This window comes from Oratosquilla oratoria, chromosome 38 (genome assembly GCF_046742065.1).
Source record: "Oratosquilla oratoria isolate Oo_2021 chromosome 38, ASM4674206v1, whole genome shotgun sequence".
NCBI lineage: Eukaryota > Metazoa > Arthropoda > Malacostraca > Stomatopoda > Squillidae > Oratosquilla > Oratosquilla oratoria.
The window spans coordinates 5,306,267-5,325,244 of NC_134814.1; the positions used below are offsets into that span (position 1 = coordinate 5,306,267).

The 18,978-nt window shown below is 39.0% G+C and overlaps 1 protein-coding gene across 1 annotated transcript; it reads left to right on the forward strand.

Annotated features, from left to right (window-relative positions):
* The first annotated feature begins 682 nt into the window (after window positions 1–682).
* LOC143019953 (coiled-coil domain-containing protein 130 homolog) lies at window positions 683–17,936 on the forward strand. Its single transcript, XM_076175989.1, has 6 exons — window positions 683–831; window positions 2,549–2,745; window positions 3,524–3,635; window positions 6,490–6,750; window positions 7,612–7,731; window positions 14,839–17,936. Exons 1-6 carry the CDS (start codon window positions 829–831, stop codon window positions 15,418–15,420), a joined length of 1,275 nt encoding a protein of 424 aa, XP_076032104.1. The 5' UTR covers window positions 683–828; the 3' UTR covers window positions 15,421–17,936.
* Window positions 17,937–18,978: the final 1,042 nt, after the last annotated feature.

The window sequence follows — 18,978 nt, forward strand, 5'->3', positions numbered from 1 at the left end:
TGACGTGTACAATTGACATAGACGCATACGCGTTTAGTGTACGCCTAATGACATATATATATATATTCGGTTATATAATTATGTATAGGGCACTTACATAATGTAATGACTACATAGGCTTACTTATACAAAACATTTACAATGAATATATGATGATATTACGTACTCCTGTATAATAAAGAAGTGTTACATATACAATAAAGGAGATACATATACAATAAATATATACAATAATTAAGTAAGGAAGGGCTTGGCTACACACCTTCCCAAATTCAGTCACTAACTTCCCCAATCCCTCTGATTCTGCCACAAGCGCAGTGTCGTCAGCAAACAACAATTTACTTATCTCCATTTTCTCTCACCATATCCATATCTAACCATCTGCATTGCCCTTGCGTTTACCTCTCGCACCACACCATCCATGTATAAATTGAACAGCCAAGGCGACATAACACATCCCTGGCAAAGTCCCACATTTACCTCAAGCCATTCTATTTCTGATTCTAACAATCTAATATTTTTTATCCTTGTACATAACACTATTATTGTTTTAGGGGCATTCTTATTTTTTTGGGAATGAAAAATAAAGATTACGCTAATTACAGCCCGATGATAAATAGAATAAACTTTTTATTTCGTCCTAACAGTGAAGAACAAAATCGGACGAGTTGTAATCGTCTACTGAACGTAAACAAAACCAACAGCAGTGTTACGGACGTTGTTCCAAGACTGAGACCAGTGAAATCTACTATTTATTGTAACTGAATTATTCCTTTCACATTAGCTTTGTGATCTTTTCTTTTAGGGAGATTCTACAGCACTGTCAAAATGGTAAGTGTAGACTGTAGTAACATGGATACATGATGATGATGATTACATCATCATTATATCATAGCATTATGATTATAATTATAATAATCATAATCAATGATAATGCTATGCATTAGGCATTAGCCTTCATTAAGTTCATACTCACTTCTATGCTTATAATGATTATAAGCATAGAAGTGAGTATGAACTTAATGAAGGCTAATGCAAATGTTAATGTAATTTGATCATAAAATGAAACTAAAAAGCTGTAAACAAAGTGACTCTTCAACTGGTAATACAGTGACAGTCCTTAAACCTAATTTTTTATCTTCCAACTCTGTTTCTCTATTAACTATTTCCATATCCCATTGAGATTATTGTAACAATGTAGGTACCCCTACAAAATTAAAAAAAAAAATAACCCTTGAATTGTTGTTGCATATGAAAGACAACTTTATTAGAAACAAAATGTTTTTTAAATTTTTGAAATAGCTTGAAAAATAAGGGAGATACGATTTTTTAAATTATTTTTTTAGCCCGCATTTTTGGCTAGACTTTACCATAAAGTGTTAGAATTAAGGGTGGTAATTTGTAAAGATTTCGGTAAAGAAATACACATTAACTCTAAACCACTGGTCCAATTTAATTAAAATTTGGAATATTTGGGTTTTATGGATCAACAAATCACGTGAGCATGTCAAAAACAATGTGAGACATCTCCATCATACCATATTTGCCTTTTCATGGCAACCATGAAGCTGTCAATGGTGGGTCTCGCTAAACGCCGACCAAAGTCGACCAACGTCGACCAAAACCACACAATGACAGTTTTTGCTCAAATGCATAATTTATATATAAAAAATAGCATATGGTTGCATTATTTAACCTATTTTCTTTAAAATGGGTGATTTCCATGTAAAATGATCAAAGAGAAGTTACGTTTTTATCCTCTGCAAAATTATCAACCGTGATGGTAAAAAATGCAAAATTTTGGAAATTTCAGTCATCATTTGGCACTACATATTTCATTCTAACTTAACATAATAAAATAGAAGCTCACCTTTTTTTTTTTTGTACCAAAGATACAGCCATACAATAAAAATAACATCACACAATAGTATGATGTGCTGGTCTCTTATTTGCTTAGTTGTGGGTTTGAATCCTGCACTCCTCTCTGATTCGTAATTCAGGTTTTCACTATTTGATGGAAGAGTGATTTGACTTTTGGAAATATGAAAAACAAGAGATTGGAACCAAAGTTCTTTCTATTCAAATGAAGTAGCAAAAGTAAATAGCATGCTAGTGAAAAAGGCCTAGTGTGCTACCACCTTCAGCAATAACCAGGAAATGGCAAGGCAAAAATATACAAAGATTATGTAGTTTGCCAGAAATAACGTATTTATTTACTTCTGGACAATAATCAGTTTCACGTTTTTTCTCTGCTCTTAAGAGTTTAATTTTTTCAAATAAGATTATCAGAAAGTAATGTTGATAGTAGTATTTATTTTCTGAAATGATTGTATTGATAAGTTATTCACCAGAAATGGTATTATTTTTATAATAATTTTTTTGTCTATATAATTTTTCCTCTTAATTCCTTATCCTAACTTTCTAAATAAATTTATTTATTGTTTTATCACAGTTGAAGAATATTGGCTTTACTAACAGACGGAGTAATTTTATTGATAGCAATTTTCAATACCTTATTGCACAATAATTGATTGAGGACATTTTTCAGGGTGAACGTAAAGGTGTCAACAAGTACTACCCTCCTGACTATGACCCTCGCAAAGGCGGACTCAACAAGTTCCAGGGCACTCATGCCCTGCGAGAGCGAGCTCGGAAGCTCCACATGGGCATTCTCATCATACGTTTTGAGATGCCCTATAATATATGGTGCGAGGGTTGTGAAAACCACATTGGAATGGGTGTCAGGTGAGTATTGATCTGTTAAAATGTTTTACATCTGAGTTGCGTCCTCATGCATTCACAAACTCGGCACTCGCCATGATTTTTGGAGAAGACGTAATCGTTTCTTTTCTCTTAATGAGATGATTATGGTGCAAACTTGCCCGCTCAGAACTAAAATAAAAATGATGGCAAGTTGATTAACATGGTTCATGGGCTAATCACCAATTTCAGCTAATGATGGGTCACAGGATCAAGGGTTTGCAAATATAGAGGTATTACATACATATATTGAGACATTCTGACAGGTTGACCAGTAGGAAACACAGGAGTCTAAGTCAGGAATAAACTCAGACTAAGACCAGCTAATGATGGGTCACAGGATCAAGGGTTTGTAAATATAGTGGTATTACATACATAAATTGAGACATTCTGACAGGTTGACGAGTAGGAAACACAGGACTCTTAGTCAGGAATAAACTCAGACAAAGACTCCTGTGTTTCCTACTCCACTTATGTCAATATATATACCTTGTATACATATATACCAAGGGCTTTCTTACCCCTACAAGGGGTGTGGCCATACAGGGGTATTAATTTACTTATTTCATAACTTCCTTTTTATTTTACTTTTTCAATTAGGCAGAGCTCATTATTATATTAATCATTTAAAAGATAATCAGGGATTTTGATGCTCATTTAAAGCCATGCTTGCATAAATGACATGATAATTAGATTGACTTTATTTTTATTGTCAAAAAGTGTACACAGTACCATGTATAACTTGAATTTCCATTACTTCAAGGTACAATGCTGAAAAGAAAAAGGTTGGGATGTATTACTCTACACCTATCTACCAGTTTCGGATGAAATGTCACCTCTGTGATAATCATTTTGAAATCAAAACTGATCCAGCAGTAAGTAAACATTTATCTTCTTTTTTGTCATTCCTTTCAGCAGGTGAATGTATCTCAGGTTTTTTGTTCCAGCTTATACTGAAAGATTTTATTTTGCTGAGGGGTGGACTTGTTTTGTCTATAGTAATTTTCTGTGCAGAATGGCTGGAACAGAGATCCATAAGATATTCCATGTTCAGGAAAATTAAAACTAAATGTTAAGGAATTAGGCTTCATTATATCATTATATATATTTGACATAAAACATAAACTATATATATATATACATACATACATACATATACCAAAGGCTTTCCCCCTTACACGGGGGGTAGCCAAAAAGAAAAAGGCATAGAAATCACTCCCACCCATTTCATTTACATTCCACTCCCCTTCACCCTCCTCCCTCCCTCCTATCTTGGCACGTCCTGGGTGTATATATATATATATATATATATATATATATATATATATTCTAAAGGCCCTTTCCCCCATACAAGGGTGGTATCCAAATAAAAGCAGACATCCATGTCATACAGAAACTAAACCCATTTAATTTCCCCTCCCATCTCAGCATTTCATGGCTAAAGAATCACCCTGTCCCCAGTCACACTGCTCGAGTCAAAAACAGTACAGTAAGGCAGAGCAATTGGGCCCAACAGACAGAGCCACTGTAGTCACCAAGTGGCAGTTCCCCTCCTCATCCACTCCACTTAATACTTTATGAAACAGATGAGAAGAACATCCCAGCAGTCCATGTCCTCCTTTCATCCATCCTCAACATCACTCCATGTACACTCTCTCTTCCCTACTTGATGGTCCTTCCATGTGCATCTGTAGCCTCCTTCACTCCAACCACCCTTCTCATTCTCAGTCTTCCTCTCATACTCACTCAAGCCACTTCTGTTTTCCACATTCTCTCTGCTAAACTTTCCTCGTTCATTCTTTTCATATGCCTAAACCCCCTCAAACACACTCTGATCTACCCAATGTAACCTCACCTTTCCTACCCCGTTATATAACTCGTATCCACATTTTTTTTGTGGTAGGACATTTTTTGTGGTAAGACATTTTTTTTTTGTGGTAAGACAAATATGTGAGAAAGCTATAGGAAAGGGGAAGGATGTTTTTTGGGCTTTTATGGATCTGGAAAAGGCTTACGATAGGGTAGACAGAAAGGCACTGTGGGAGGTTATACAGATATATGGGATAGGAGGAAAGCTTCTAGGAGCTGTCAAGAGTTTTTATGAGAGTAGTAGAGCTTGTGTCGGGATTAGAAATGGAGAGAGTGAGTGGTTTGAGGTAAAGGTGGGATGCATTATGTCGCCCTGGCTGTTCAACTTATACATGGATGGGGTAGTGCGAGAGGTAAATGCAAGGGTAGTGGGTCAGGGATTGGAGATGGTTAAAGAAAATGGAGAAAAGTGGGAGGTAAGCCAGCTGTTGTTTGCAGACGACACTGCGCTTGTGGCAGGATCGGAGGAGGGACTGAGGAAGTTGGTGACAGAGTTTGGGAGAGTATGTAATAGAAGAAGGCTAAAGATAAATGTGGGTAAAAGTAAGGTGATGAGATGTACAAGGGGTGAAAGTGGCAGTAGACTGGAAGTGAGCATTAAGGGAGAGCGACTGGAGGAAGTGGATTGTTTTAGATACTTGGGTGCAAATGTGGTAGGAAAAGGTGGAGTGAAGGTGGAGGTAGAATGTAGATTGAGAGAAGCGAGTAAATGCCTTGGTGGATTGAAGAGTGTAATGAGGAATAGACATTTGGGAATGGATGCTAAGAGGAGACTGTATGAAGGAGTGATTGTGCCAACAGCACTGTATGGAGCAGAAACATGGAACATAAAAGAGGAAGAGAGAAGGAGTTTGAATGTGTTTAAGATGAGGTATCTGAGAAGTATGATGGGGGTTACTAGGCTAGATAGAGTGAGAAATGAGGAGGAGAACAGGGGTGGAAAGGGAGTTGGGAGATAGGGTGGATGAAAGAGTATTAGGATGGTTTGGACACATGGAAAGAATGAGTGAAGAAAGACTAGTAAAAGAGGTATGAAAGGCAGATGTGGAGGGAGTGAACATGAGGGGACGTCCTAGGATGAGGTGGATGGATGGGGTGAAGGGGCTTTGGGGAAGAGGGGAATGTCTGTTGAGGAAGGAAGGGAGAGGACAGAAGACAGGGGTGAATGGAGAATGGTTGTATATGGATGATGTGATGCATGAGGCGGAATGGGTGTGGGGATGGGGGTGAGGTAGTATGCGTGAGCAAAATTTGACGCAGCCCGAAGGGATTTCTCCCCGTCTTCTCCTTTTATGCAATGGGGGGACGGAGAGGGGGGGTCGCCGATTTAATGAAGCGGCCTTGCTGTGGATGTGCTGTGTCTTGCGACACTGCTTCTGACCCAGGGCAGTGGACAAGGTGCAGGGATGACCCGTCATCCAGGAGGTGCTAAGATAAAGAGGGAGGGTGGAGGGGTGTGGAGTGTATTCAGGGATGGAATGGGTGGGAATGATTTTATGCCTTTTCCTTTTTGGCTACATCCCTTGTAAGGGGGAAAAAGCCTTGGTATATGTATGTATGTGTATGTACCTGTCCTCACAATGTATTTCTTGAATACTTCATCTCAAACATGTTCAGTCTGCGCCTCTCTTCTTCCTGATTGATATAGAGAGAATACAATGCTCGCTGGCTGAGTGGGTTAGGGTGTCGTTACTTGCAGCGAAGGTCGAGATGATGACAATTCGAATACTGCTCGGGCCGACTTGAACCAAGGGCATGGCTCATTAAATACCACGCTACAAAGTCCACTCTAAGGGGCACCGTCCTAGCCTCCCGATAGCGGGGAATTTGTGACATTAAACCAATCACTTTGCTTTTCAGAATTTAGACTATGAGATAGTCAGCGGGGCAAGAAGACAGGAGCGAAGATGGGATCCAACGCAAAACGAGCAGGTCGTGCCAGAAGACAAGGCAGTGACGAACAGAATGGCGCAGGATGCAATGTTCAAGCTGGAGCATATGGCCCAGGATAAGGAGAAGACCAAAAAGTTAGACTGTACTCTGCAGGAGTTAGAAGAGTTCCAGGACACAAGATGGAAGGAAGATTATGCTGTTAATAGGGCCATGAGGGATGCCATGAGGGTGAGGATGATGAGATGTTAGGTCTAGGGATCAATATAGAACTGCATTAACACCTTCCTTACCAGTAGGGTTAGAAGAGTTCCAGGACATAAGATGGAAGGAAGATTATGCCGTCAATAGGACCATGAGGGTAAGGATGATGAGATGTTAGGTCTAGGGATCAATATAGAACTGCATTAACACCTTCCTTACCAGTAGGGTTAGAAGAGTTCCAGGACACAAGATGGAAGGAAGGTTATGCTGTTAATAGGGCCATGAGGGTAAGGGTGATGAGATGTTAGGTCTAGGGATCAATATAGAACTGCATTAGCACCTTCCTTACCATTAGGGTATGCAGTACAAGTCTATCTGTTCTAGCTATAGATTGTGTATGGATGATGCTGTGATGCATCAGGGAGAGTGGGTGGGGGATGGGAGGTGAGGGAGTATGTGTGAGAAATAAATTGATGCAGCCTGAAGGGATTTCTCCCTGTCTTCTCCTTTTCTGCATGAGGGGACGGAGAAGGAGGTTGCCAATTTAATGAAGCGGCCTTGCTGTGGATGTGCTGTGTCTTGTGACATTGCTTCTGACCCAGGGCAGTAGGCGAGATGTAGGGATGACCTGTAATCCAGGAGGTGCCAAGATAAGAGGGTGGAGGGGGAGTGGAGTATGTTAGCGATGAAATCGGTGAGAGTGGTTTTATGCCATTTTTTGGCTACCTCCCTTGTAAGGGGGAGGAAAAGCCTGTGGTATATGTATGTATGTATGTGTTCCTTTTGACATCCCTGGTGCAAGGCCATTACTTATGGATAGTTGCCAGGGGCCCTATGAAGTTATGATAACGGGCAAAAGCGTGATTATATGTAAATTTGTTTTCTTAGGTAAGAAGAGCCAAGGCTAGGATCCAGAAAGCAAGAGATGCGGGTTATAACCTCCCAGTCCCGCTCTTGAAGGCGAATAAGGATGATGAATACACTGCAAAGCTCCTTCAGTTCAAACAGGTACGTTGAAATAATGATCGAATATAGTTTGGAAGTTTGAATTTATAATGCATATGCTCACCATAATAGTTTTGGTTAGACGGAGATTTGTATTATATTTTGAAACTTTTTAGAATTCATGTTTACTCTTGTTTTTCTATTTAAGTCATGTTTCTGTATGAAGTGGTTTCATCCAGCTCATAAACCCAGAGAAAGAGAAGATAGAAATAGTTTCCAATTTTGTACATGTTTATTGATTGTACATTTATCAATATATGGAGGTGAGGTGGCAAATGAAATGTTAAGGCTAGAGTATGGAGTATTATTCATTATCAGACATTTTGACCTTTTGGGCCTTCATAAGTGAACTCCACTGAAAAGTCCCAATAGACGGGTTCTCTTTGTTTATGTCGAAACAATGCTCGCACAACCATGTAGTCAAGAAATCTCTTGTTTACATTGATTACTTACATCACAAAGGCATTTACATAGCTCACACACCAGTATTAAGACTTGTTTTTGCAAAGTCTATGGTATCGTTGCTTCATATATACCTCAAATGTGAAGCTCAGAAGACATGGGACGAAGACCAGATATCAAATGCTTTAATCTAAGGGGAACATTTTATTTTGGTTTTGTTTGCCATTTATATAAACTTATTCTGAATCAGTCATGGCACACAGCTGATAGTGTTTCTGTGATAAATCAGTCAACTAAATAATAGTGATTATGAGACCTAAAGTAAAACTTTAACTGTTGTCCCTCTAGTCATCTGTACTATCAGATAATTATTTCAATACATAACATACTATCATTTCAATGAATCATTAAGAAAAATTTGGTTACAAGGAGTTTGATCAACTTGTTAATTACTTTTTTATCTTTAGATTTTTAACCTATTTTGTTGTTACACTAAAGGGCATAGCTAATTTCTTAATTCTGTTGACTAGAAAATTTTATTCATTGACAGGAAACAGATCTAACAATCCAGGGGATCAAAAACTGAACACCTACAATATTCTGGCATATATACATACATATACCAAGGACTTTTTCTCTCTTACAAGAGAGGTCACCAAAGTCAAAAGGCACGATTCCACCCCCATTCACCCACCCTCCCTCCCTCCCTCCTTCTCTTCTTGAATCTTCCTGGATGGGTGATCCTTGCATATTACCCATTGACCTGGGTCAGAAACAATGTAGCAAGACACAGCACATCCACAGCAAAGCTGCTTCATTTAATTGATACCCCATCTGTCCTCCCATCCATTAACAGGAAGACAGGTAGAAATCCCTTCAGGCTGCATCAAAATATCAATCACACATAACCACTACCTAACCCCCATCCCACACCTGCTCTCTTCCATGCATCACAGTTATCACCCATACACAGCTATTCTCCGCTAACCCCTATCTTCTGCCTTCTCCCTTTCTTACTCAACAGACATCCCCCTCTTGCTCAGAGCCCTCAACATACATATACCAAGGGTTTTTTTCCCCCTTACAAGAGAGGTAGCCAAAGTCAAAATGCTTAATTCCATTCCCACGCATTTTATCCCTGCCCATTCCACTCCATTCACCACCCCTCCCTACCTCTCATGTTGGCTCCTGGATGACGGGTCGTTCCTGCATCTCTCCCATCGCCTAGGTTCAGAAGCAATGCAGCAAGACACAGCACATCTGCAGCAAAGCTGCTTCATTTAATTGGTGAACCCCCCTCTTTGTCCCCTCATACCACAGCAAAAGGAATAGCTAAAATTGTAAGGAAAATAGAAAAGTAGGTCAAATGTGAAATGCTCAAAAGAAAATGAGAGAAGTTGCAGGTCAAGAGAAATGTGAAGGGGAGAGGTTTGGCCAAACAAAGTAAGTATTGTGATCAACCTTCCTCAGTCATTTAAAAGAGAGCACAATGACTGCATCTGCATTATTGATTGCAGTAAGATATTTATCGAGTGACCAACAAATTTGACAGCAAGGACTCAGATCTGATCAAATTCTAAGCATAATATCTGATTTGCTCAACCAAACAATTCAATTTTTTAGAGCAGTTGATAGCCCTGGTGACCATTTATGGAAAACTTAGGAAATTATAAGAGTTCTTGCACCCATACCTGAAAGTAGCGTCCTTGTTATAAAGTCCAAGTTTGAGTTTCATGAATACATTGTCATGAGTACATGGTTTTCCACAGATAAAGATGAGTAACTCTCTCTAATCTTATCTCTTACTAAGCCAACTACCCACAAGAATACTGCAAGTGTAGGTAGTCCAGTAGAAAATTTAACCATGTTGTTTGAATCTGTTATTTTGTTGTATCCAAACCTTCTTTTTATGAGCTGGTCATTCACTACCCATAGTCTATATATTTCTTTATTTCTTGCTCTCAGCTCCAGTTCCAGCTCTGTTACCTTTTCATTCAAAGCGCTAAAAACCTTTCACGATTTAGTCTCACTATCACCTGGCTTATTTCCGTCTCCATTTCCTCACTTAGTTCCAAAACATGAACAGTAACAGAATCACCTCTCTCTTTCACATCCCACTTGGTCTGCAACTTCTTTCTTTTTCTTTTGAGCATTTCATATTTGGCCTTCTCTTCTATTTTTCTTTCAATTTTAGCTATTTCTTTTGCCATGGTATGCTCAAATATTGTGGGTATCCAGTTTGAAACCTCTGGATTGTCAAATCTGCTTCCTGTCAATGAATAAAAATTATTTGGTTCATAGAATTAAGAAACTAGCTAAGCCCTTAAGTGTAACAATGAGAGATTAAAAATTGAAAGATAAAAAAGCAATTAAGTTGTTGTTGTTGTCGTTCCCTAGACTGTCTGTCCGAGCAGTCTGTCTCCCCAAGGAATGCCACAGCCGAAACTGGGTTTTCCCACAAATCCTTTATAGAGTGTATGTTGTGTTGTTTGCGTGCATGATTGTGTATAATGCAGTCTTCCATTATGTGTTGTATGGTATGGGGTGAAGTATTACATCTTGGGCAGCTGTTCACAATGCGGTCATCCAGCCTCTTCTGGTAGCTTAGAAGTGCTGGGTTGTGGCCGCACCACAGTCTGGCCAGGTGGACTCTGTCCATTCGTGGGAGAGAGGATTCAGAAGGGTGGATATCAGGGGTTCTGGCATGCAGCAGTGTGTTGTCTTTCAGTGTGTTAATGGAGCGGTGAGTGATATGATTATGAATATGTTTCTGGAGGCTGGTATTTGGTGGTTGTGGAGGAAGAGAAGAGAGTATCTGTGTGTGATACAGGTCTTTGGGTGTTGTTTTAATGTTTCTTGGTGTGTGTGGGTGTTTTGCTATGTAGTGTAGCGGGTGTGATGTGCTTGTGGTGGCTGCGGCAAGTGTTTGTGTGCCTCTCATGTCGAGGTGGTCCTTGACTTTGAGGACTTTTGTTTCATGGTGTAAATGGTCTGTTGGTGTTGTATTTGTACAGCCTGTAATTGTTTTTAGGGCTTTGTTTTGTATGATTTGAAGGGTGTTGTGGTGTGTCTCACTGAGATTAGGAGCCCATGCAGGACTCGCATAATTCATCACTGAGCGTATGCATTGTTTGTATATTGTTGTATTAGTTTCTTTGTTTTGTCCAAATGTTGTTCCAGTGATTGACTTAAGTGCGTTAAGTCTGGGTGTGCATTTGTTTTTTATGTTTGTGATGTGTTGTTTGAAAGACATGGATGTATCATATGTTACACCAAGAATTTTCGGTGTGTTTGTGTGTGGTATTAGAGTGTTGTTGATGTAGAGATGAGGTATGTATTTGTGTTCTTTTGTCCAGTTGGTGAGAAGTGTTGCTGTAGATTTGGTTGGAGCTATTTTGAGTCTGTTTGTGATGAACCATGTGTTGAGTGTATCAAGGTATGGCTGGATTATTTCTGCAGCTTTGTCTGTGTTACAATGTGTGCATGTGATTGTTATGTCGTCTGCATAGGAAGAGATTTGTATTTCTGAGGTGTCTGGTGTGGGTAAGTAATGCATGTATAAATTAAAGAGCGTGGGGGATAGAACAGAGCCCTGTGAAAGTTGAAAAAGCTTGTAACCAAATTTTTCTTGATAATTCTTTGAAATATGAGGTATTTTAAAGAATATTTAAAACCTTTCTTTAGGCTTTAGTCAACCAAAAGCATCACCATAGTCTGAAAACAAAACAGAAAATAATGGAAGAAAATATACCCATTTTAATTAGGTTAGCAAGTACTATTAGTTATATAAAGCTTGAATCACCACAAAATAATAGTATGTTATGTATAAACATAATCATCTAATAGCATAGTTAAAGTTTTACTTTTGGTCACATAAAAACAATTATTTAGTTGACTTATTTATCATAGATGCACTATCAGCTGGTCGTCATTATTGATCCAGATAAAGTTTATATATTAATGGCAAACAAGGCTGAAATAAAATGTTCCCCTCAGATGAAAGCATTTGATGTCTTCCAATCTTCACATTTGATTGCTCTTATTTAATCTGTGCTTCTTCTTTTTAGCATCTTATAAAATGACAATTCCTACTTTTCCCTCCATTTTCCTATTTGTGCTGCCAACTGCGTAACGTGTTTGAGACATATATGAAGCAACAGTACCATATATTTTGCAGAAATAAGTCTTCAACACTGGTGTGTGAGCATGTAAATGTCTTTGTGATGTAAGCAATCAATGTAAACAAGATTTCTTGACAACATGGAACTGTGCACATTGTTTCAATGTAAACAAAGGGAACATGTTTATAGGTCAAAATGTTTGGTACGGAACAAAACTCCATACTCTAGCCGTAATATTTCATTTGCCACCTCACCTCAATATTCTGTCAGTCTTTATGTACATTTATCAATATATCGCCTTGGGTCTCTCTTGCAAAAGACCTGCTGCCCCAGAGCACCCAGCAACTGCCCTTGGGTTTACACATCATGGAGAAAAATAGTATAGTGTCATTGTCTCTAGTATTCTAATACATACCAGCCCCAGCTGCTTTATTTATAAGGTGATCCTCCCAACATGTACAAAATTACAGACATACATATACCAAAGGCTTTTCCCCCCTACATGGGGGGGTAGCCAAAAAGAAAAAGTCATAGAAACCACTCCCACCCATTCCATTTCCTATATATTCCACTCCCCTCCACCCTCCTCCCTCCCTCCTATCTTGGCACCCCATCAAATGCAAAACATGCATCTCATTTTCCAAAATCACATGCACTGTACTCACCAACACAAACAAGTACACAAACATTTAGAGCTGCAACCTTCATACATCAACTCCTATTCCCAAAAACATGATGATGATGATATGGTTTAATGTCACACACTCGCCCCTATCGGGAGGCTAAGATGGTGCCCCTCACAGAGGGCTTTGTAGCGTGGAATTTAATGAACCACGCCCTTGGTTCAGCTTCGCTAGTGGTTGGATTCGAACTGACCTCACCTTGACCTTCGCTGCAAGTAACGACACCCTAACCCGCTCAGCCAGTGAGCTTCCAAAAACATACATACATACATATACCAAAGGCTTTTTCCCCCTACATGGGGGGTAGCCATAAAGAAAAAGGCATGGAAACCACTCCCACCCATTCCATCCCCAACATACTCCACTCCCCTCCACCTTCCTCCCCCCTCTTGTCTTGGCACCTCCTGGATGACAGGTTGTCCCTGCATCCTGTCCAAAAACATAGCCAAAACATATTGTGAATGAACATAAATTGAATCATAAACATGGGGAGCTGCTTCAGACCTTACATAAACACAACATACACACAGCTCTAATTCAAGAAACAAAGCCGATACCACATTCTACACCACCCATATTGACTGATTACATGACAGTAATAAAAGACAAAACAGCATCAAGGTGGGCTTGTAACACTATTACAGAACAGCATACCTTTTTCCAACAAAATAAAACAAAAGAAACCAAACAAACATTAACAAATGCTACAGCAGAAATAATCTAAATTCAAACAAAAATAAAGAAAACAGCTTACTCTGTTACAGTTACTTACATACTACCCACATCACCCCCTTCCCCACAAAGCTGCTCCAACCACTCAACTCCCTAATAAGCCGCATACTGGTAGATGATCTGAATACAAATCACCCAGCTTGATTTAGCACTCAAAGAACAAACCAAAGAGAACACAAAATATAGTGAGTCCTCCTCATACAGTAATTCTTTATCTGGTAAATTCACAGTTACGGTATTTGGTAATCACTACCCTCGATTCTATTTATGATAAGAAAAATTCACAGATACAGTATCCACCAGATATTTTGAAGAGGAAAGAGCAGGGAGAAGGTACGTCTGCCATATCTTATTATTACATGTTATAATGGGTTCATTTCAATTTGTGTTAGGGTTTTCAGGAACACACATGTACCATGTAATGAGGACTTACTGTACTAGGACAATTCCTGTCTTAAGCATATTAGATTAGCAATCACTCCTCAAGGCAACCTTGTCATCATAACCACCAATCAATTTCACTTGACATAATAATGTAGCTCACCCTCCCTCCAAATACAAACATGGGAAACCATGCATGACCTTTCCTCAAACCATTTTCCAATAAAGGTCACCATATAAGAGAACATTCATCTATCTATCTTTCTTAATTCTGATATGCTTCTTCCCCCATATAAAGGAAGTAGCCAGTCTAAGCAAGCACCCACCCCACTTTTCCTATTCCCATACATCACTTTCGTAATAGACCAGTTCCCATTAACAAGAATATAAGTCTACTAAAGTCAATTATAAACATGGGCTTTGGACAACAGAAAGAAACTTTAATTACAGTGTACAAACAATTCATAAGAAGCACATTCATCTATGCTTCCTCATTTGGGTTCCCAACAGTTGATAAAACAAACAGACACTTTGCACACTATACAAAATAATCTATCTGTATATCGATAGGCTTCTTCTCCCTTATCCTGGAGGTAGCTACACTGCCTTGCACTAACTGTCCCTAGACAACAACACAATATTTCTTCCCTGAATGACCATTGGGTCCATCCAGTGACTGTTGCGAGTTACCTGAGAACCAAGGGTTTTTTGCAAGAGAGACCTGGGGTAATGGATTGATTGGTTAATAGATTTAACACACTTTTTTTTTTCTTTCTTTTCTTCTTTTGTAGAGTAAATCATCAGAAGAACTTCGTGAAGAAAAGAGGTCCCATATAGATACTCAGTCAGTCTTTTCAAAACTTAAGGCTAATAAGATTTCACCTGCTTCTAAAAAGGATTATGCCAAAGCCTCCATTAAAACAATAGTTAAAAACAGCCGGCAAAATATTGGGAGCTTTGGCATTAAGCCAAATGCAGTTAACTCCATTAGTTGCTTTGGTTCAGCTGATCTGGGCATAAGACAGAAGATTACCAAATCAGCAAAGTGTGAAACTAGTAAAAGTATTGAAAAGGATGATGAAAAACATCCTGTATCTGAAGAAGTGTCATCGCCCTCGAATGAAAAATCTGCATCAACCAGTGAAGAGTTAAAAGATGATAATAAAGATGGAGAAATGGCAGGAACTCATGAGAATGATGGAGAAACGCCAAGCACTGTATTAAATTCAGAGGACAAAAGTAGTCAGAATTCTCAAGGATTCTGTGTAAGCAGCGTAACAGAAGGTTCATCATCATTGAAGGATAGTAATGTAAATGATATTTCCTCTCTCTCATTACTTGCAACTTATTCAGATTCAAGTGATTCGGATTAGCTCTTTGTTCTTAAATGTGTCTTGAAAATCTGTGATATAATGAGAAATTTGTAAAAGATGTGGTGCTCAACTTTAACATTAATTTTTAAGCCTGGTATTATTTTGTATGGTAGATTTTATAATTTACTTGATGTTCTTCTGAAATTAAACAAAAAAGAACTCGGTACAGAACTCTAGAACTTGTACAATTATTGAAAATCATAAGACTATATCAAAGGAAGGGATATACAGCATGTGTTGAAAGTAGTGATGGCAGTAGAAAGTAAGATTTTCTAATTAGCAGGGAGAACCTAGATACAAGTATATTAACACTTACCATCAAACTTAGTATTTACTGGCATTTCTATTCCTTTTAATTATCTCCTAAAGCAGGCCCTACACAACAATATTATTGTGCAATATTCTGCATTGTACAATATTATTGACAGTGTAAGAATGGTACATATACAAAAGGCTTTTTCCCCCTTACAAGGGAGGTAGCCAAAAAACAAAGGCATAAATTCCACTCTCACCCATGCCATCCCCACATACTCCACTCCTATCCACCCCACTCCCTCCTTCTTATCTTGGCTCCTCCTGGATGATGGGTCATCCCTGCATCTTGCCCACTGCCCTGACTTAGAAGCAGTGTTGCAAGAAACAGCACATCCACATCAAGGCTGCCTCATTAAATTGGCGACCCCCCTCTCCATCCCCTCTTGCAGAAAAGGAGAAGATGGGGAGAAAACCCTTTGGGCTGCATCAATTTATTTCTCACACATACTCCCTCAACCCCATCCCCCACCCACTGCCTTTCATGCATCACAGCATCATCCATATACAACCATTCTCCATTCACCCCAATCTTCTGTCTTCTCCCGTCCTTCCTCAACAGACATTCCCCTCTTTCCCAATGCCCCTTTTACCTCATCCATCCATCTCATCCTCGGTCACCCCCTCATGTGCACTACCTCTGCCTTCCACACCTCTTTTACTAATCTTTCTTTACTCACTCTTTCCATGTGGCCAAACCATCCCAATACTCTTTCATCAACTCTATCTCCCAACTCCCTTTCCATTCCCGTTCTCCTCCGCACCCCCTCATTTCTCACTCTGTCCAGCTTAGTAACCCCATTCATGTTTCTCAGGCATCTCATCTCAAACACATTTAAGCTCCTCCTTATGTCCTCTCTTACGTTCCATGTTTCTGCTGTTTCACGTTTGATGGATGAATGGTACTGAAGAACAACACATTATATTGAAGACATCAAATGCATATGCCAAGCATGTGTACCTCTTCAGTACCATCCCTACATTGCCAATAATATTGTACAATAGGGAATATTGTGCAACAATAATGATTTCGTAGAGCCTGTTTTAAGGTATTTGGGGACACTGGTAGTAAGGTTTTATAGAACATATAGTTAAAAAAACTTTCCCACAGCTGCATGAGTGCAGTCTCAAGTCTAAGCATGGGTAATGTAACTGCTTATTCATGTGGGACCATAAATTCTCACAAATAAAGGGAATTTCACAATCTTGGTAACTGCTGCTTTACCAACTTTTCATTTACGTGCAGGGATAGAATCTGGCATAAACACCTTACCCTCAATTTCATCAAGAGACTCGTAAAATGCATCACATGAGAGCTTCAGATAATTGTTCTGATTCACTTATTCATTAGCAGGAAGAATCATCAACTCGCCATTTCTGTGGTTTTAAAGCAGCCCCAAACTGCAAGTGTAGATGAGTGCTTAATGAGCTTAGAGATGTATGTAGGATCCAAGGGGCCATAGCCTGGTCTACAGTACTTATGTCAGTGGTTCCCAAACTATCTTAGCTGATGCCCCCTTTTTGCTTCCAGTAGACCTGCACACCGCCCCCACTTCCTCTTTTGTTCATGTGAAATGATTCTTGCATTTCTTAGCATTGTTCAGGAAAGCAGATTTCTGTTTGTATTAAATCTTAATAATGAAAGCCACTCAAACAAATAATAGTACATTCCAGAATTTTTTTTCTAAATAACTAAAAACAAAACATTTGGTTCAAAGAGAGCGAAAAAAAAAGTTTGAACATTAGCAAATTGGCAAAATCGACTTGCAATTTTAAGAATAGATAATTTGAAAACATGGCATATAATATCTGGAAAGACTCGTGAGACTAAGACACAATTTATGAACTAATTTAGTGAGATGGATGCTGCTGCTTCTTCCTCACAAGATAAGAAATTCTGGGATTGAAGTATTGGGAGTTTGTGACGAGTCCCTCAGTGGCGTCAGTGTGGTTGGTATCAGTGACGTGTCCAAAACGTGTAAGGATAACTAGCTTAATAGAAAACGGGTTGGAGTGACTGCTATAATTATACTTTGCATGTATGTAATGGCAGATATTTGTTCTTTGAATGATTTTATTATTGTAATTAGTTTGGGAACCACTGACTTATGTGATGAAATCATACTAATAACAATAAACATTGACTCATTCCTCCAAAGTACTGTTTTCCATTGTTCATCATTCAGCTCCAGAAATCTTTTTTTTACCAAATTTTATTCTCTTTACCTTCTATAATGTTATCAACAGCAGTTTCTAATGAGCAAAATTTTTGTAGCCATAGCCAACATGCAGCAAATGCTGCACACTCGATAGACACATTAACCAGTAATTTTTTTTTTTTTTTTTTTTTTTTTTTTCTCTCTCTCTCTCTCTCTCTCTCTCTCTCTCTCTCTCTCTCTCTCTCTCTCTCTCTCTCTCTCTCTCTCTCTCTCTCTCTCTCTCTCTCTCTCTCTCTCTCTCTCTCTCTCTCTCTCTCTCTCTCTCTCTCCCTCTCCTCTCTCCCTCTCTCTCTCCCCCCCCCCCCCATGCTGTCACCCTTGGGTCTTTGCATACATGTTTAGAGGTCTTGAAAGTTTGGGGGTTGGGGTACAATGGCTTCCCCGCTGTTCCTGACCTGTTTCATCAGGTGCTGCACTATCCCCAGTCTTATACCTGTTTGATTTGCACTAGAAGAGAGATTGTGGTCAATTTTGTATAAACTTATAACTTCCACATATTTCTTCATGTCTGTGAACACCTTAATCATAGTGAGAAGATAGGAAGTAGGCATTGCTTTAATTAGTCTTAGAATATGTCTTTATGGGGCACTATGGTACACTCTACAAAGAGATTCCCTATCTATCATTCCTTAGAGGTTTCTGAGTCTGTCCAGTGATGCCCAATATGTAGTACAGGGCTGCCAAGTTGTGTTAAATAAGTGTCAGATAATTTTGCATCCCAGGGAAGGCAAGGATTTTTTTTCTCCAACTTTATGTATCATAAATAAATAAAAATGACATTGGGACAAAGAGGAGTGCCAATACTTTCTGTGCCTTCTGTATTTGGGATCATGCTATGAAATAGAGTGGTTAGCTTCCGCATTACCTTTTAATGTCAGCTGTTTGAGTTTGCCATTTGTGCCTCACCATCGCTGCTTTGGTCCATCAGTCACTGTTACATATCATTATGAATAGATGGTGTACAGTGACTGCATCCACAGTTATAGATTGAAGAATTTGTAGTTCTTAGAAGTGGTTGGTAGTGATT